Here is a 21193-nt window from a genome sequence, read left to right as displayed (position 1 = left end):
TCATCTGTAAAATGGAAATAATAATTGCACTTAGCATCTGGAATTGTTATGAGGATCAAATAAAATAATAATAGTAAAACACTTAGCACAGTGCCTGGCACATAATAAGCACTTATGTAAATGTTAGCTACTAGTGGTGTTGTTTTCATTATCATTTATTCAGTTTTTCTGTTTCATTGATTCATTTATTTAACTTTAGAGTTCTTGTTTAACATCACTAAATTGAATCAATAATCATTTTATAATGCCCTCCTTGAAAATTTTTACTCCCTTATATGACCTACAAATTAGAAGTAGATCTTAACCAAAATACTTAATTATTTTCTTTTAGAATATTTGAAATAAATTCCAGGGATGGATTTTAGTATTTTCATCTCTCATATATTTTTATAAATGAAAGAATATATTCTTTGAACTTTCTTTAGAGAAGAATTAAAGATAGTAATCTGTTAAAATTCTTAAGTTTTTTCCATGAATATTCAACTTCAAAAGTTTTTGATGAAAATTAGAATTATGATATCTGAATAAAGCTTTTCTTGAACTTGTCTCAAAGTTTTTCTTTTCTGAAATTCCTTAGAAACATTGCCATCATTTATTCATATATTCCTTCCTGATGTCTATAAAAATAGGAACTTGTACAGTATTATTTTCCATATACAAGAGTTCCGATCCTGTGTGGCCTCTGGAATGAACATTGATTGATGCCTGTTCTCTGAAACCTTTTCATATCTGTACTATACTTAAGCTATCAATATTACAATTTCCTGTGATTAACAGAATCTTTGTTTCTGAAAGTTTTCCCCAAAAAAGAAATTCTGATATTGAGCTTTATTTTCCACTTTCTCACTTATGCAGTTGTATATAATTTTGTTTAATAAATATATTATGAGTTTAATTTGTTGTCATTCATTTGTTTGAGTCATGTTTGATTCTTCATGAGTCCTTCTTGGCAAAGATACTGTAATGGTTTGCTAATTCCTTTTCCCATTCATTTTACAGATGAAGAAACTGAGGCATATAGGGTGAAGTGATTTGCCTAGGGTAATACTGCTAGTAAATGTCCAGTTGAACTCATGAGTCTTCCTGGTCCTAATGTCGGCTCTCCATCTAATTTGCCACTTAGCTATTGGAATTTTTTTGTAATTTGTTACATTTTGGAAGTGATTGCTGTTAAAGAAATCATTTATAAATACTTATGTAAAATGAGAATTCCTTTCACAAAGAAAATAACTATGCCAAAGATCACTTAAACCCACCAAATCAGAATTCTGCAAATATAAATTTAAGATATCTTTAAAGCATCTCATTCCATAGCAGTGATAATAAATATTTTGAGTCACCACAAAATGAAAGATTTTACATAAGGTTTGGAATTTTGTGTGTGACAATATATTGATCTGCAATTTTTTTTAAAAAGTATAAATAATTTTTTCATTTTAAATTCTAGGATGTGAAGTTACTCCAGATGTAAACATTTCTGGTCAAAAATTTAATATTAAGCTCTTGATTCCGGTTGCAGAGGGAATGAATGAAATCTGGCTTCGTTGTGACAATGTAAGTTCTTCATTTAAAGTACAATAGAAGTCTTGGTTCTCACTTTCATATGTAGGGTCCATATAATCAATGAAACACTTTATTGTCATGTTTTTCATGCTTATTTGAATTTTATTGTACTTATGTTTACTTAAATTTCATTATTAAATTTTTCTGCAATTTAAGGAAAAACAGTATGCACACTGGATGGCAGCTTGCAGATTAGCCTCCAAGGGCAAGACCATGGCAGACAGTTCTTATAACTTAGAAGTTCAGAACATTCTTTCATTTCTGAAGATGCAACATTTGAATCCAGATCCCCAGTTAATACCAGAGCAAGTCACAACTGATATTAATCCTGAATGTTTGGTGTCACCTCGATACCTAAAGAAATATAGAAATAAGCAGGTATTCATTTCTTCTTAGTTATGGTTTTGTTGTATTTCATTTTGAGAGAGAGAGTGAGAGTGTGTGTGTGTGTGTGTGTGTGTGTGTGTGTGTGTGTGTGTGTGTGTGTGTGTTTAAATTTCAAATTTAGCTTTTTTTTTTTTTTTTTTTTTTTTTTTTTAATTTACTTAGAAATTTTAATGAGTTTCATGCCAGGTAAATGGAAAACTTAAATTTAGTTTCATTTAGTTTAGATTTAAATGATCCATTTAATAATAATTAATAAAATACATTCATCGTTCATCTGGGTAATTGCACATGGTTCATGCAACAGTGAAATTTTCACATGATGTGGTAAGGAAATTATTAAGAAAAGGAAGAAATTTTATCCTAGACATATTTATGGAATGTTGATTTCAGTATTAAAAAGAAAAACAAAGCAAAGAATTAAATTCATTATAATTCTTTTAAAAATGCTCCATAAGTAAATTTTTTAAGGATACAATTTCTATAAGTTTTCCAAAATCATCAAGGCATATCCTTAGCTTTTAACAATTAGCATACATATATATCATTATCAAATGTGTATCAGATGAGAAGAGTAAATATAATAATGAAAGCTACTTAGTGTTTAATGACGCTCAAATCAAGTTATGCAAGCCCTTTCACATAGATCTTTAAAATGGCATAGTTATCCACAAAGCCATTATAGTCAGTTGATCTGAAATCAAAGTCTATGTTAATGGCCCTCCTAGTTACATAGATATTGGTTTCTTTTTATAGTGATGTTTTTTAAAATTACATCCTTTATTCTTTTGTTTTTTCATTATTGACTTATATTTCATTGGCATGGCATAGTATTCTTTCCACCAGATAATTTTTATCTACTCAATGGTAAGTAATAGGTGGAGGGCAGTTTTTAATAGGGCTTTAACCCACCAAAGTGTTTGTAAACTGAAAAATTTGAAAACCATTAGTTTTTGTGACTCTATTCCTATGAATACATATTCACCAGAGGTGTATTGTACACTTTTAAATTATTTAGTCAGAATTTTAATTTCATCTTAGTCTCTTGAATCTATTTCACATTCCACAAAATGATTAACATCCTAAAGCCTGTCATATATGTATATTAAAGTAATAAAAAACAGATTATCTAAAGAAAAAAGTTGCTCTACTTTTACATCAGATAAATATTGTCTACTTAAGTAGAGTACTTTTTTTTATGTCTACAATTCCTGGAATATTGGACAATAGTGCCTTTTTTCCTTTTTCCAGGAAAAAGATTCAAAAAGCAAATGGTAATTGAAGGCTTTGGTTTACTGCTTTAGTTTTAGAAACAATATGTTCATTGTAATATTTAATGCCCTTGAATTTTTTATTTTACTTATCCCAAAGAGCAGTGCATGGATGGTATTACTTTTCACTGACTCTGAGATAATGAATTATTTTGAATATTTATATTATTTTTCCCCTTTGAAAACAATGGTTCTCTTATAGCCAGTTATATCTTGGAGATGAAATAGAAGTGTGGTTTTTTTTCTCATATATTTTATTACCCACAAATGTGTGCTCATATAGAAGCTTATTATTTTAGTAACATAAAATTTTTAAATGATTTCATATAGTTCTTAGTATGGTTCTCAAATAAAAGTTGGATCTGTGCTTCCTTGTTTTCATTTCCATGCTTACATTAATTTTGCTTGGTTTCTTCCTAAGGAATTTTGCATGGTTTTTGGCTATAATTTTATTTTGCAATTGACTATGACTTTTTCTTTGCTTTGTTGCCATTTTTCTGATTCTTTTTTTTTTTTCCTGCTTCTTTTTTCTTTCCTTCCATTGCCATCCACAGCCAGGCTATATAAGAGATTTGGTAAGTTCACAGTATTTAAAAGTAGACACATACAGAGAATAACTTCACTACTTTTGAATCTACACTGTTTTTATGTGTATATTTGTATGTGTAATATTTTTTAAATCTACAATTTTTTCTAGTTATTTAAAAATTAAAAATGCTCCTAGATATTTAAATAATGCAAAGCTACTAACAAATATCTTCTGCTAGAAACTTTCATTGCAGTATCTTATTCAATACTTACATTTTGAAGCCAAATTTATTCTTTTGAGAAACCACCTAGTAGGATGGAATTATATTTTTATGTTACATAAAAGCATCGTCAAACTTTTTCTTATAATAGACATCACAAGCTGCAGCTATGTCTCATAATATTTTTCATATTTGTTGTGGGGTAATATCTGCAATTCAGTGTTAAAAATTAATATCAAGGGTCTTTATTATATCATTAATATGTCATAATAAGTTTATATTCTTGTTATGCATATTTTTAGCATGACAGTAATTCTTTAAAGATAAACAATAACCAGTAGTAAAGTGATGTTTAATTGTATGCAGATTACAGCAAGAATCCTGGAAGCTCATCAAAATGTAGCTCAGATGAGTCTTATAGAGGCCAAGATGAGATTTATTCAAGCTTGGCAGTCTTTACCAGAATTTGGCATCACACATTTTATTGCAAGGTTAGTAATTCTGCTCAGTATCAGTATACTTTAAAATTATGAATTTGTACTAAAAATATGAAGTGTCCCATAGCATGATCTTTTGCTAATCCCATATCTATGGGATGTACCATTCTCTGTTTTCTATCATATTGTTTCTAAGAAAGGAGGTGGCCTTCTTGAAAATTCATCCCTTCTACTTGAGCTGTTGAAACCACTTTCTCTAACAGATTTTCCCTGTCATCCTCTCTTTTTAATTTCCATTGTTTCCTTCTATATTGACTTCTTCTCTACTGCCAATAAATATATCTTCTTCATACTTTAAAACTTTCATATGACTCCAGAATCCAGTCAAGGCATTCTTCCATGTATCAGATCCTTTTCATTTCCAAAGTATTAGGGGGAAAAAAAAAAGGTATTTCTTGCTTCCACTTCCTGACATTCCTGTTACTTTTCATTCCTATGGAGTCTCCCCCCAAATTCAACAGTAACTTTTCTAAGATAACCAACAGTCTTGTAAGCACTAACATTGATAGCTTTCACTTAGTTTTCATAGTTTTTTATTTCTCTGCCGGATGCTCTTATGGTTCTCCATTTCTGACTGCTCTTTACTCTCCTTTGTATATCCCACCCCCTAAACCAGTCAGGTCCACAAACATTGGTTAAATGCTTGATATGTACCAGGCACAGCATGCCTGTAGAAATAGATAGAAGAGAAATAGAAAGATCCACATCTCCCAAAAAGTTCACATTCTGAAGAATAGACTTGAGATAAGGAGATTGGTTAGATATTTGTTGCATCTGAGCCGACTACTTCAGAGTGGTAGCTGAGATAAGAAGAGTATGGGCTTAATATGTTGGCTGTATGGAATGAATGAGGTCAAGAAGTCAAGGATGACATTGAGGTTGCAAGCAACGGTAACTGGGAGGTTTGTGGTACTCTCAAGTATTAAGAAAATTGGGAAGAGGTAAAGGTTTGAAAGGAAATATAATGAATTCTGTTTTTCACTATTCAATTTGAGATGCCTAAAAATAAATTAATGATGTGAATTAGGAGAAACATTAAAGAGATGATAATTGAATCCATGGGTGAGATAGAGGGAAAATAAAAGTGTCCGAGGGGACACTCATGAGTTGTATGTGTTATATGAATGCCATTTGAGCAAAGGAAACTGAGAAGCAGAAGATAAGTAGGAGGAGAACCAAAAAGTGAACTGTCATAAAAATCTAAAGAGAAGAGAGCACTCAGGAAAAGACAGGGAATAACAGTTTCAAAAGGGCAGAAGATTCAAAAAAGGTAAAGAATGAGACAGTCATTAGGTGGTTACAGGATCATTGGTCTGATGAATTGCTTTTGGAAATATGCAAATAAAATGACTAAACTATCCATATACTTTCACTCAAAATATTTCACTACTAGGAATATATCCCAGAAAAATCATTGATAAAAAGGGAGTTCCTATATGTACTAAATATTTATAAATACATAGCACTTTTATAGTAGAAAAAAACTGGAAACAAAGTAAATGCTATCAGTTGAGAAATGACTAAATAAATTGTGGTATGTGGATGTAAAAGGAAAAAAAAAAAAAAAAAAAGCCCTGCTCTAAGAAACAATGACTATGCCTGAAATACAGAGAGAATCTAGGAACATAAATTGATGCAGAGTGAAGTAAGCATAACCAAGAAAACAATATACAAAATACCAACAATGTAAATAGAAAGAACCACCAGAAAAGAATTGAAAGGGATTACTCTAAAATTAAAAACAACAATCATGACCCAAAAAAAAGTCAGAAAACAATTCTTTCTACTCATATGTAGAGTTTGGTTTGAAACATTGCTTTTTTTTTTTTTTTTTCATATTTCAATATAATGATCATTTTTGCCAATTTTTTTTTCATTTCCTCATTTTCCCTTTAAAAATTTTTTTTGTTATATGAGATGACTATAGGAGGGGGAAGGAAAATATAAAAGGTTACTTAGGTGAAATAAAAACTAAATGATTACAAAAGATCATTAGCAACTTTGGAGAGAGCAGTTTTGGTTGAATGATGAGACAAAAAGCTTAGATTGCTGAAGGATTAGAAGCAAGTCAGAAGAGTAAAGTATAGTGTCCCTAATATAAATAATTTTCTCAAGGAGTTTAGCTGAGAAGGATAGAAAACATAATAGGATAATAGCTAGCAGGATGATGGGATCATGGGAATTTGTACCTCAGTTTTTCATCTTGCGCTGTTTTTTTTTCCCTCCACATCCTCTCTTTTCTCATCAGCTTCTTTGTATGCAATTATCATGTCTACTTGTTTTTAGCTTATTTATATACATAGTTATTTATTTGCATGTCTTCTTTACAGAATTGTATGTTCCTCTAGAGTAAGATCTGTTCTTTGGCCTTCTTTGTATCCCCAGCATTTAGCACAATATTTGGTACATTCTAGACATATAATAAAAATTGAGGGGGAGGGAAGCCAAGATGGTGGAGTAAAAGCAGGCACTCCTCTGAGCCTAACACTCTATTCCCACCTAAACATCTCTGAATAATTTTAAATAAGCCTCAAAACAAATCCTGGACTATCAGAACCATAAAATTGTGAAACAATTTTCCAGCCCAAGACAATTAGATGTTTACTCTTACCAGGATATGCAGCATCCCAGCAAACCAGCAGTAGGCCTTATTAGGCAATTGAATCAGTGACCACAATAGCAGTTTTCGGGTGGCAGGAATATTATAGCCAACTTCCAGTGTTCCCAGAACAAAGAGAAATTATTACAAGCAGCCAGAAATAAACAGTTTAGATTTTGTGGGCCCATCATAAGGTTATACAATATTTGACAGTTTCTACATTAAAGGATTATAAGTGGAAGGCTTAGAATACAATATTTCATAGGGCTTAGGAATCAGAATTACAACCAAGAATCACCTACCCAGAAAACCTAAGTATCTTTTAAGGGAACAAGTAGACATTCAGTGAAACAGATGACTTTCAAAAACATTGCTGATGAAAAAACCAAAGCTAAATGAAAAAATTGGCTTTCAAATAAATATGACTCAAGAGAAGCATAAAAAAGTTAACAGGGGCATAACCTTTGATCCAGCAATGTTACTACTGTACATATATCCCAAAAAGATCTTAAAGAAGGGAAAGGGGTCCATATCTGCAAAAATGTTTGTGGCAGTCCTTTTTCTAGTGGCTAGAAACTGGAAACTGAGTGGATGCCCATCAATTGGATAATGGCTGAATAAATTGTGGTCTATGAATGTTATGGAATATTATATTGTTCTGTAAGAAATGTCCAGCAGGATGATTTCAGAGAGGCCTGGAGAGACTTACATGAAATGATACTAAGTAAAGCAGAATCAGGAGATCATTATACACTTCAACAACAATACTATATGATGATCAATTCTGATGGATGTGCATCTCTTCAACAATGAGATGATCCACACCAGTTACAGTTGTTCAGTAATGAAGAGAATCAGCTACATCCAGAGAGAGAACTATGGGAAATGAGTGTGGACCACAACATAGCATTTCTACTCTTTCTGTTATTGTTTGGTTGCATTTTTGTTTTCCTTCTTGGGTTTTTTTTTTTTTAACCTTCTTTCTAGATCGAATTTTTCTTGTGCAGCAAGATAATTGTCTAAATATGTATACATATTTATACATATTTTGTATTTAACATATACTTTAACATGTTTAACATGTATTGGACTACCTGTCATCTAGGGGAGGGAGTGGGGGGGAAGGAAGGGAAAAGTTGGAACAGAAAGTTTTGCAAGGGTCAATGTTGAAAAATTACCCATGCATATGTTTTGTAAATAAAAAGCTATAATAATATTTTTTAAAAAGTAAACAGGGAAGAGATATAATCAGGTTAACAATGTCATAATAATAATCACAAATAAAATTCATAAGTAATTATAATACGACAATATTAAAGTCATAAAGTTAAACTTTTTATTTACATCCCTACATGAAAGGTAATACTTGTATCTCCTAAAAACTTTCTCATTATGAGAATAGTTTAGGAGTATATATATATATATATATATCTAGAGAGAGAGAGAGAGAGATTACAGGTATGAATTTAATATGATGACATAATTATATGAAAAATAAAATTAGGGAGTAAAAAAAGGAATGTACTTGGAAAAGGGGAAAGGAGAGTGGAATAGGTAATTTATCTGATATAAAAGTACAAAAGAACTTTCATTGTGGAGTAGAATATAGTGGAGGTATGAGGAAATATATATGAGTCTTGCTCTCTTGAGAGAGAAAGAGTAACATACATATTCATTTGGTTATAAAAATTTATCTTACCCTACAGAAAAATTAAAGGGAAAGGGGATTAAAAAAGGAGTATATACTGATAAAAGAGAGGGATAGATTGGGGGAGGTGGTAGGCAGAAGCAAAATACTTTTGAGGATGGACAGGGTGAAACAAGAGAGTATTCTTGGGGAGATGGGATAGAGGGAAATACATAATCATAATTCTGGAAAAAAATTAGAGCAACTGTCACTGATAAAAGTTTTATTTCTTTTTTTTGTTTTTTTGTTTTGTTTTGTTTTCTTGAGGCTGGGGTTAAGTGACTTGCCCAGGGTCACACAGCTAGGAATGTTAAGTGTCTGAGATCAGATTTGAACTCGGGTCCTCCTGAATTCAACACTGGTACTCTATCCGCTCCGCCACCTAGCTGCCCCGAAAGTTTTATTTCTTATAGAGAGAACCAAGTCAAATTTATAAAGAACAGAGCTATCCCTAATTGATAAATGCTTAGACAGACATTTTTCTTTTTTCTTTTTTTTTTAATTAATTAAAGCTTTTTATTTACAGGACATATGCATGAGTAATTTTTCCAACATTGACCTTTATATAACCTTTTGCTCCAAATTTTCCCCTCCCCTATCTGGCAGGTAGTCCAGTACATGTTAAATATGTTGAAATACATTTTAGATCCAACATGTTTATACATATTTATACAGTTATCTGATTGTGCAAGAAAAATCACATCAAGAAGGAAGAAAAAGAAAAACTGAGGAGAGGAAAATTAAAAACCAAATGCAAGCAAATAACAACAGAGAGAGTGAGAATGCTATGTTGTGTTCCATACTCTGTTCTCATGGTTCTCTCTCTGGGAGTAGATGGTTCTCTTTGTCACTGCATAAGTGGAACTAGTTTGAATCATCTCAATGTTGAAGAGAACCATGTCCGTCAGAATTGATCATCATATAGTCTTTTGTTGCCATGTATAAAGATCTCCTGGTTCTGCTCATTTCACTTTGAATCAGTTCATATAGGTCTCTCCAAGCCTTTCTGAAATCAATCCTGCTGGCCATTTGTTACAGAACAATAGTATTCCATAGCATTCCTATGCCATAAATTATTCCCATTCTCCAATTGATGGGCATCCACTCACTTTCCAGTTGCTTGCCACTACCAAGAGAGCTGCCACAAACATTTTGCACATGTGGGTCCCTTTCCCTCTCTTAATCTCTCTTTGGGATATAATCCCAGTAGACACACTGCTGGATCCAAGGGTATGCACAGTTTGATAACTTTTTGAGCATAATTCTATACTGCTGTCCAGAATGGTTGGATCCTGAACAGACATTTTTCACAAAAAAATAATCAAATTTTGTATATGTGTGTTTGTGTATGGTCATATTAGAAAAATGCTCTAAATCAATATTTATTAGAGAAATGCAAATTAAAACAATTCTGAGCTACCACTCCATATCCATCATATTGGCTAATATGACAGAAAAGGAAAATGACAAGTATGGAAAGAATAGAGGAATGAGACACTAATGCACTGTTGTTGAAGAGTTAACTATGACTTATTCAGCAAAACAATGATATAACACAATTCTCAAGGATTTAGAATGAAAAATGCTATCTATCTCCAGAGAAAGAACTGATGGGGTCTGAATTCAGACTGAAGAATGATTTTTCTTTTTATATTTCTTGGATTTTGTTTTGAAATTTTTTAGTCTGTGTTTTCTTTCACAACATGATTTACTGGAGGGGAGAGGAGAAGGGAGGAATAGAGAGAATTTAGGACTCCAACATTTTTTTAAATGAATGTTTAAAGTTGTTTTTATAAGCAATTGGAGGAATCAGATATTTAAAATAAATGTTTATTGATTGACATGCTCTCTTAGTGATCTCATTAGTTTCCATGAGATTCAACTAACATTTTTCTATGTAGATGACTACCAAATTTATCAACAGAGCCAGTTTTCTCTTCCTTCTGGCCTCCAGATTCACCTCACTAGCTGACACCTAGCCATCTCAAAATGCCCCAAATTTCTCCCAAACCTTCTCTTGACTTTCCTGTTTATATTCAGGGCAGGGAAACCTTAAGCCATATTAAAATATAATGTTTCTGTGGTTTTTACAGAATTTATGTATATAGAAATTCACTCTATTCAAATAGGATTTTTGCTTTAGTCCTACAAAAATAAAATGTTTAAAGTTATTAGTAGCAGTCCACTTATTCAAGCCTATTTACTAACTGAAAATAAGATATTTTATATGGATATTTTGAGCTTATACAAACAAATGTTACAGGTTTCAAGGGGGCAAAAAAGAAGAGCTGATTGGTATTGCCTATAATAGACTCATTAGGATGGATGCCAGCACTGGAGATGCAATTAAAACTTGGCGATTCAGCAATATGAAACAGTGGAATGTAAACTGGGAAATAAAAATGGTGAGTAAATTTTTTTTCTCATGCATGTAGCAGGAAAGTAGAGTAAAGTATAAAAACTTGTTAAATACTCATGACTGTTACTGCAATATCCTTAAGTGTAAAAATCTCAGTTCTTTTTTATTATAAAGGAAAAATCTTTTGGCATTGTTTGAGATTTAGGAATTCTATTCATTTAAATGTAGATGTACTCTATTGTCAAATGATACAGAATACAGATGCCTCAAAGACAGAAATTATAAGTTCAAGTTTTCTATGCTCTGTCTGTGTGACTCTAAGCAAATCACTTAACCTCTGTACTCTAAGTCAGTAATATGAAACATGCAACTCACAGGCTTTCTGAGTCCCACAATGTTTCTGAGCATTGTCTAAGCCAAATTAAAATGTAATTAGGGAATATTTAACAAAATAAAAATACCTTAAAACTTAGTTTATATAGCTTACAGGAATTCTTATTTATAGATTTAGTGACCCTTTTTTTTTTTTCTAAGTTTGATACTGTAGCTCTAGGTGACTAAGAATATAAGTTGAAGAGAAGGTCCCAACCCATCTTGATATGGGGAATTTCCTCACCTGTGAATTATTATAGCAATGAAAATATAGTCCAGATTAATTTCTTCCTCCTCTCCATTTTAATAGATAAAAATAACTATCATAACCACTCTGAGTCCTTTGATATTTGGGATCCATTGGTATTTTAAAATCAACAAGAGTTCATAAGTCTCTTAACAATGTGTATTTTAAAAATATATTCAATTTATGTAAAAATACAATTTGAAAAGTTAGTTTCAGAGTAGTAGTATCCTTCAGTGCCACAGTATGATTTCTTATGAATCCTTAGCAATGCTATTCTACTGCTCTTCTTTCTAGGATATTTTGACACCTAAAGATTAAATTTCTAAAGCAAATGTAAAGTGGAACTTAGGAAATAGATTTTCTCCCAAGACTTCAAGAGACTTTCTCATTAATTGAATCACCAAATTAGATTCAAAGACCTGGAAAGCTGAAATTTAATAACCTAAATGTTTTTGTATTCATTTTTTTTCCCAAAACATAAAAAAGAATAAACAGAGAGGACACAATTTAGTAGTTACTGAACAGCATTATGTAGTTCAGAATTTTTAAAAAATAGTACCAATAACTTTTCTTGGCTTCAGGCAAATAAAGTTATATGGCTATAGTTAAAACAGATTAGGAAGGATAAATCAAGATGCTGTTAGAATTAATTAATGGAAAATTCCATTAATTGGAATTAATGGATAGCTTTATTTGAATATAACAAAGCTATTTAAAACTTTTTTTATCTTTTGTTCTAGGTTACAGTAGAATTTGCTGATGAAGTACGATTGTCTTTCATTTGTACTGAAGTGGATTGCAAAGTAGTTCATGAGTTCATTGGAGGCTACATATTCCTCTCAACGCGTGCCAAAGACCAAAATGAAAGCTTAGATGAAGAGATGTTTTACAAACTTACAAGTGGTTGGGTGTGAGTTGAATATATTGTGTAATGAAACCTCATAGCTATTATCAATATTTAACTTTAAAAGCTGTTATTTGGAATATGCTGCTTAATAAAATAAGACTGAAATGTATCTCTTTTCATGAAAAGTTTTTTTTTAATCTTATCAGAACTTAATATGTATACTAAAGGCACATCCATTAATCTACAATCATGATACTATACATGGACAATAATATGTGATAAACACTGCATTTAGCTATAAAATTGAAGGTGATGAGCAATCAGAAATTAAATTTGATCAGTTTAAGCTAGCCATATTATAATACAAACCATTTACTGTAATGCCATCCAGGCTTAAACTATATAAAGACATGTTTAACACATGTGTTTTATTGTATAAATAAATTTGTCCTCATATTTAGAAGTAGCATGTTTTAGACTTTATTTTATTGCTACCTAAATGGCCTGAAATTTTGGAAGAGTCGTTGTGTTTGAACTTGAAGGATGATGTTTAATTCTATTATATCTATTTTATCTCTCTTAATCTTTTCCATTTTCTTTATTTTTATTCTTATACCATATTGTATGAAATACTTGCAGTATTCACCAGCATATTTACTATCTGCCTAAAATATACAACTTTTGCCTTATAATATGAAGTAAAGGTCTATGAAGTATGCATTTTGTATAACTAATGTACAAACACAAATTTTATAAAATTGTACAGTTTTTTAAAATTAGTGTCACTGATTAGCTAGGGAAAAGGATTTAGATTTAAAGTATCACCATTAATTATATGCTTTTAAAACCGTGTATATCAATTTGGTAGAAACTAATTATAACAATTCGTTTTTTTATGTCTGTAAAATTAAGTATAATTTTGTTATAGCTAGTATTGATTATGCCACAATGACCTTCACTATAATGTCAGAATTTGGCATTTTCTAGCCTGTTGCACTCTTGCAATCTGCCTTGTTGCTCATGAGAGAGTTCCAAATCCTATATAAGCCAAAAAATATCCAAGAAGTGGTTTACCAGTATTGTTCAATATCCTATTGTTTTAAAAACTGTATAAATACATTTTGTTTTAAATAAAAGCAAACTGTTTCATTTGACATTCTCATTGTCATGTTTACCAAAAATGAACTTGATATTTTCTTTTTATTTTTATTATTATTATTTTATTATAGCTTTTTATTTACAAGGTATATGTATGGTAAATTTTTCAGCATTGACAATTGCAAAATATTTTGTTCCAACTTTTCCCTCCTTCTCCCCATCCTTTCCCCATATGGCAGGTTGACCAATACATGTTAAATATGTTAAAGTATAAGTTAAATACAATATATGTATACATGTCCAAACAGTTATTTTGCTGTACAAAAATAAGAGGACTTTGAAATAGTATATAATTAGCCTGTGAAGGAAATCAAAAATGCAGTGGGCAAAAAGAGGGATTGGGAATTCTATGTAATAGTTCATAGTCATCTCCCACAGTTCTTCTACTGGGTTAGCTAGTTCAGTTCATTACTGCTCTATTGGAACTGATTTGGTTCATCTCATTGTTGAAGATGGCCACATCCATCAGAATTGATCAACATATAGTATTGTTGTTGAAGTATACAACGATCTCCTGGTCCTACTCATTTAACTCAGCATCATTTCATGTAGGTCTCTCCAGGCCTTTCTGAAATCATCCTGTTGGTCATTTCTTACAGAACAATAATATTCCATAATATTCACATACCACAATTTATTCAGCCATTCCCCAATTGATGGGCATCCACTCAGTTTCCAGTTTCTGGCCACTACACAAAGGGCTGCCACAAACATCCTTGCACATACAGGTCCCTTTCCCTTCTTTAAGATCTCTTTGGGAGTAACATCCTGGGTCAAAGGGTATGCACAGTTTGATAACTTTTTGAGCATAGTTCCAAATTGCTCTCCAGAATGTCTGGATGTATTCACAATTCCACCAACAATGTATCAGTGTCCCTGTTTTCCCACATCCCCTCCAACATTCATCATTATCTTTCCCTGTCATTATAGCCAATCTGACAGGTGGTAGTGGTATCTCAGAGTTGATTAATTTGCATTTCCCTGATTAATAATGACTTGGAGCATCTTTTCGTAAGGCTAGAAATAATTTCAATTTCTTCATCTGAGAATTGTCTATTCATATCCTTTGACCATTTATCAATTGGAGAATGGCTTGATTTCTTATAAATTAGAGTCAATTCTCTATATATTTTGGAAATGAGGCCTTTAGCAGAACCTTTGACTATAAAAATGTTTTCCCAGTTTATTGTTTCCCTTCTAATCTTATCTGCATTAGTTTTGTTTATACAAAAACTTTTCAATTTGATATAATCAAAGTTTTCTACTTTATGATCAGTAATGATTTCTAGTTCTTCTTTAGACATAAATTCATTCCTCTTCCACAGGTCTGAGAGGTAAACTATCCTATGTTCCTCTAGCATTTTATTCTTTTTCCAATTACATGTAAAGATAGTTTTTAACATTACCTTTTATAAGATTTTGAGCTCCAAATTTTTTTCCTCTCCTTCCCTTCCTCTATCCCAAGACAGTAAGCAAATCATATTAAACATATTTCCATATTAGTCATGTTGTGAAAGAAAAATCAGAACAAAAGGGAAAAGAGTATATACTTCAATATTCATTCAAATTCCATAATTCTTTTTTTTCCATCTTTATTTTATTTATTTTATTTTATTTTATTTATTTTTTAATTAAAGCTTTTTTTTTAGAATTTTTTTCCACAGTATATATGCATGAGTAATTTTTTTTATAATATTATCCCTTGTATTCATTTTTCCAAATTATCCCTCCCCCTTTCTCTACTCCCTCCCCCCAATGACAGGCAATCCCATACATTTTACATATGTTACAATATAACCTAGATACAATATATGTGTGTAAATACCATTTTCTTGTTGCACATTAAGTATTAGATTCCGAAGGTATAAGTAACCTGGGTAGATAGACAGTAATGCTAACAATTTACATTCACTTCCCAGTGTTCCTTCTCTGGGTGTAGCTACCTCTGTCCATCATTGATCAAGTGGAAGTGAGTTGGATCTTCTTTATGTTGAAGATATCCACTTCCATCAGAATACATCCTCATACAGTATCATTGTGAAGTGTATAATGATCTTCTGGTTCTATTCATTTCACTCAGCTTCAGTTGATGTAAGTCTCTCCAAGCCTCTCTGTATTCCTCCTGCTGGTCATTTCTTACAGAGCAATAATATTCCATAACCTTCATATACCATAATTTACCCAACCATTCTCCAATTGATGGACATCCGTTCATCTTCCAGTTTCTAGCTACTACAAAAAGAGCTGCCACAAACATTTTGGCACATACAGGTCCCTTTCCGCTCTTTAGTATTTCTTTGGGATATAAGCCCAGTAGCAGCAATGCTGGGTCAAAGGGTATGCACAGTTTGATAACTTTTTGGGCAAATTGCTCTCCAGAATGGCTGGATTCTTTCACAACTTCACCAACAATGTATTAGTGTCCCAGTTTTCCCACATCCCCTCCAACATTCATCATTATTTGTTCCTGTCATCTTAGCCAATCTGACAGGTTTGTAGTGGTATCTCAGAGTTGTCTTAATTTGCATTTCTCTGATCAATAGTGATTTGGAACACTCTTTCATATGAGTGGATATAGTTTCAATTTCATCATCTGAGATTCCATAATTCTTTCTCTGGATGTGGATAACATTTTTCATCATGAGTCATTTGAAATTGTCTTAGATCATTTTATTGCTAAGAAGAGTTAAGTCAATCAAAGCACACTGTTGCAATTACTATGTATAATGTTCTCTTGATACTGCTTACTTCATTCAGAATCTATTCGTGTATAAGTCTTTTCAGGTTTTTCTCAAATCTGCCTGTTCATGATAAGCACAACAGTATTCCATTATATTAATATGCCACAATTTGTTCAGCCATTCCCCAGTTGATGGGTATTCCCTCAGTTTCTAATTCTTAGCCACCACAAAAAGAGAGCAAGACTTTTTTAATAGCACAGTTTAGCAGACAGTTCCCATGCAACTGTATTGGCTTCTGCTCCTTTTCTTGATGATCAGAATAGATTTTTAACTATATTGTCAAAATTTTTCCTAGAAATCTTTCTTGATCTAATTTCCCTTTTAAAATCTTAGGCCATAGACTTCATGCCCATCCTTTCTCTGAATTTCAGAAATCTGATCTCATGAAGTCACTCTATTACAGGACACTAAACTTACTAGATAACTGATGATCAAGGCCTGTGAATAATTAATTGTGATACTAGAAATATAAGCAAAACTCAAATCACGAACATAAGTAATTGTTCTCTTGTAATGTCCGAACTAGCTTTCTGGAGGACCTCAAGATCAGACTGAGTCCTTGGTCTTTAGGTGGAGAAGTGAAGGGGGCAAGTGAAGGACTCGATGGAGTCTGGAATCTGGAGTCTGTAACATGAAGTCTTCTCTGTCTGTGGCTGAGAGCTATGGCTGAGACAGTCTTCTGTGTCTGAGACTCCCTTAAATATCTCAGTACAATTACATCATTACAACATACTGAGCCCGTACAACCAATACATCACCATAGACAACCATTATCTCACACTAAGTGCTCAACCACAATCACCATGCTGTCCTTGATTCAAGTACATCTTTTCAGAGTTCCTGCCCTCTCTACATCTCTTGCTTTCTTTTGTTTTAGAATACAAGTGGTCACGTCCTCCCTGACTTCTCAGGAAAGGAGATTTTAAGATTCTGGTTGGTTTCAACAGAGTAATTACCATGAGAATAGCCAGGTGTTAAAGTCCAAAAGTCTTTATTGTCTCCTTAACAGTCTTGTCTCCTTACCTTGGGCCCTGGCTAGCTTTCTGGAGGTCCTCTGGAATGTGTCTTGGTTTCTGTGGGGGAGGCAGGAGGATCACCACAATGGTCTTTCTCTTGAAGTCTCCCTAAGTCTGGGAGCTTGTGCCCCAGCCTCCAGTCCTCTGTCTTCCCCAAGTCTATTCTAGTGCCCCTCTAGATCTGACTTTGGCCTCTTAAATATTCTATTACAATTAAATCCATTCATCATACTGAGTATAAGCCAATCATTATATTGTTCGATTTGTTGTTCGATTAATTCAATCATACTGAACCAGAGAACTATTAATCACCATGCTAAACTAGATAACCATTGTCTTATCAATTCCACTGAGTTAACACCTTGTTTAAATCAATCATACAGAGTTTCAACTCTACATTTCCTGCTTTTTTTTGTTTTACAATATAGGTGGTCATGGCCTCCCTGACTTCTCAGAAAAGGGGTTGAAAACACCATGAAAAAAGGTGATCATGTTCTCCCTGACAATTCAGGAAGGGAGATGAAAACACCAAAGGGAAATGGGGAATCAAATCAGATTAGTGGGTTTCTGAAGGGTCGCATTTGAGTCAGTTGTCAACATGGGAGGTATTACATAAGCACATAGTAACACAGGCTAGTAATGATGATACGAACAACATGAATCAACATGAAGAATTATATATAACCATAAGTCCTAGAAATAGTAAAAAATCAAGCTATTGTCCACTACTTCATGTGTCAGGGAATCCAGTGATTCCTGCAGATTTTGAAGTCCTGCAACAACCTTATATCTCAGAGAATCCAATGATTCCTGTGGGTTTTAAAGTTCTATAACAGTCCTATTATTAGTCATGCTCTTTCAGCGTCAGATATTTCTTAGGTCTTCTCCTTTGTTTCGAGGTTTGTATCTTTTTTTTTTATAAAATCTGTCTGCCAGAAGCAGTGCATCTTTATCAAAAATCAAAAAATTAATAGTGTAAAGAGCTAAATTTAAAAGTTCTATAGGGTTACCTGTGAGTTCCCCTTTCTTTTGTTTTTGGAGAAACATTTTGATGTCTCTTTCTCTTCTCTACTATTGCTTGTCCTTAAGGATTAAAAGGTATGCCAGTGGTGTGTAAAATCTGATACTATGCACAAAAATGTGCAAAATGTTTAGAAGTATATGCAGGTCCATTATCTGTTTTTATTGCTTGGGACACACCCATAATTGCAAAAGCTTTTATAAGGAATTCAGTGACCACTTGGGCAGTTTCTTTTGCTGCTGTTATTGCAAAAGTCAGTCCTGAAAAGGTGTCTACTACAACATGGATAAAAAACAGACAACCAAAAGATTTATAATGGGTCACATTCATTTGCCAAATTTCATTAGGTCTTGAACCATGAGGGTTTTTCTCTGGAGGGAGTGTAGGAACATGGAAAGGAAGGCAAGCTGTACAGTCTTTTACTATGCTCATAGCTTCCTCTTTTGTTATTCCAAATTGCAAACATAAAGCTTGAGCAGCCTGATATTTAGAATGAGATTCTTGGGCTGCGTGAAATAAAGAAGTATTGGCTAACATGGTTAGAAGGCAATCTACCTTTGAATTTCTATAAAAATAGGACCCGGAAGTCCACATGAGAGTGGGCATGCAAGATATAAATCTTACCTGGATGCTTTCTCACTTGCTCTTACTTGCTCAAGATAGCCTCTTACATTACAAATCCAAATTGCTATGGTCCAGTCTAGCTCCTCTGAAGGGCTCAGAATAAGTCCTTGTCAGGATAAGCAAAAGTCCTTGCCCCACGTTGTGGACACCAATTTGTAAGGTGCTGTTGTCTCCAGAAGCTGCTGATTGCTCTCTGGGAGGAGATCTGCTGTGTCAACTCAAATCTCTCGGACAGATTCTTCTTCCTGTAGAGAACCGTTGTCTCCAGACAGTTGCCGTTAACTCTGGTCCAGAGAAGTGATTTCCCTTCCTGCAGAGAGCTGCCTCAAGTCTAGTCTAGAGCAGAGACTCCCTCTCCTCCAGAGAGCCATTCTAACTCTGACCTAGAACAGAGACTGCCTATCTCTGGAGTGCTGCCCTTTTATCTTCCCAGAGAATGGGCATGGGATAATGCAAGGGCTTCTGGGAAGAATTACTTCAACCAATGAACTTGCTCCTCTTAAGCATGCAAGCTCTTCCCCAGGAAAGGCCAGAACTAGAGAATTGTCAAGTTCCGACTTAGCACTTAGTAAGAACCTAATATCTCATTGTCTCATTAGCATTTAGTAAGAACCTAACACAATACTGTATGAGAGTCAATTCTAATGGACAAGGCTCTCTTCAACAATGAGAAGATCCAAATCAGTTACAGTTGATGTGTAATGAACAGAACCAGCTACACCCAGAGAAAGAACACTGGGAAATATGGAAATATGGACCACAACATAACATTTCCACTCTTTCTAAAATACTGTTTGCTTGCATTTTTGGTTTTTTCTTCTCAGGTTATTTTTACCTTCTTTCTAAATCTGATCTTTTCTGTGCAACAAGATAACTGTATAAGTATGTATACATGTATTGTATTTAACATATATGGGACTACCTGCCATCTAGGGGAGTGGGTGTGGGGAAGGAGGGGAAAAGTTGGACCAGAAGTTTTTGCAAGGGTTAGTGTTGAAAAATTACCCATGCATATGTTTTGCATATAAAAAGCTATAATAAAAAATAAAATTAAAAAAAAATAGAGATGTTACTTTCTGTTGTCCATTCAAGGCAAGTAATACAAAAAAAATGAAGCTGAGAATGAGTTGGGGATTTTGGGGTTATAGCCCTTAGTTTAGCCACTAAACTAGATAACTGAAAAGTGGAAAAAATAATTGTCAAGTCACTAAAGTTTTTTGTGATTCAGTCATATGCAACTGTTCCTGACCCCATTTGATGTTTTCTTGGCAAAGGTACTAGAGTGGTTTGCTCATTTTATTTATTTTATTTAGAAAATGGGGCAAACAGGGTTAAGTGACTTGTCCAAGGATACATAGTTGTATATATCAGAGGTAAGATTTGAACTTAGCACTTTATTCACTAAGAAACTTCTATTATGCCAAAAATCAGAGCACTTAATAACTTTTTTAATTCTTTTAATGAAATCAGCTCAGGAAGAATTTGAAAACTGAAAAAAAAAAAATTCTAAAGACACAATTTTAAGAGGAAAACCAGAAAAATGCTCTTACTTTCTATTCTTTGAAGGTAGTTTTGCTTATGTTTGTATCCTCAGATCTTAGTGAAGGGTTTACTACAAAGTGCTTAATGATTGACTCATTTCTAGAAAATGAGTTTTGTTTGTTAACTCCTTTGTTTGACATTTGAAGTCCTCCACAGTCAATTCCAGGATTCATTTCAGCCTGATTATATATTACTCCAAATTATGCTATGCTCTTTTTATCACCCTCATTCGTGAAAGGCTGTCCTTCCTAACTTTCACCTATTGGAACTACTTGTTTTTTATGTAACAGGGCTTTATCACCTCCTTATATGGGAAGAAAAAAATCACCCTGCCTTCCCCTACAACAAAGGTAGGATTAGCTTCTTTCCTTTGGTAGCATACCCATAACAGGCTGTCTTTAAACTACTAGCCTGGGGAACAAACTCTCCCTTTCCCACATAATAGCTTCTAAGAAAGTGGATGCCTCGAACTGATTGGATTCAGAGAAGAAATCCCTCTCCCCTCTTCCTTGTAAG

At 33.1% G+C, this 21193-nt stretch overlaps 1 protein-coding gene across 4 annotated transcripts in view; it reads left to right on the top strand.

Annotated features, from left to right (window-relative positions):
• The window catches only part of FERMT2 (FERM domain containing kindlin 2), a 107577-nt gene extending 93848 nt beyond the window's left edge, over nucleotides 1–13729 (top strand). For 2 of the 4 annotated variants that reach the window (XM_074290561.1, XM_074290559.1), the window contains 6 exons: nucleotides 1448–1554; nucleotides 1720–1941; nucleotides 3773–3793; nucleotides 4334–4458; nucleotides 11014–11155; nucleotides 12469–13729. In XM_074290561.1, the coding sequence (XP_074146662.1) occupies nucleotides 1448–1554; nucleotides 1720–1941; nucleotides 3773–3793; nucleotides 4334–4458; nucleotides 11014–11155; nucleotides 12469–12642 (791 nt within the window). In that variant the 3' untranslated portion in view covers nucleotides 12643–13729. The remainder of the gene's footprint in view (nucleotides 1–1447; nucleotides 1555–1719; nucleotides 1942–3772; nucleotides 3794–4333; nucleotides 4459–11013; nucleotides 11156–12468) is intronic. The other 2 variants (XM_074290563.1, XM_074290560.1) reach the window with 1 other exon arrangement.
• The last annotated feature ends 7464 nt before the right edge of the window (nucleotides 13730–21193 follow it).

This window comes from Sminthopsis crassicaudata, chromosome 2 (genome assembly GCF_048593235.1).
Source record: "Sminthopsis crassicaudata isolate SCR6 chromosome 2, ASM4859323v1, whole genome shotgun sequence".
Lineage (NCBI taxonomy): Eukaryota > Metazoa > Chordata > Mammalia > Dasyuromorphia > Dasyuridae > Sminthopsis > Sminthopsis crassicaudata.
The sequence above is the reverse complement of the archived record's forward strand: the minus strand, read 5'-3'. Positions and strand labels throughout refer to the sequence as shown.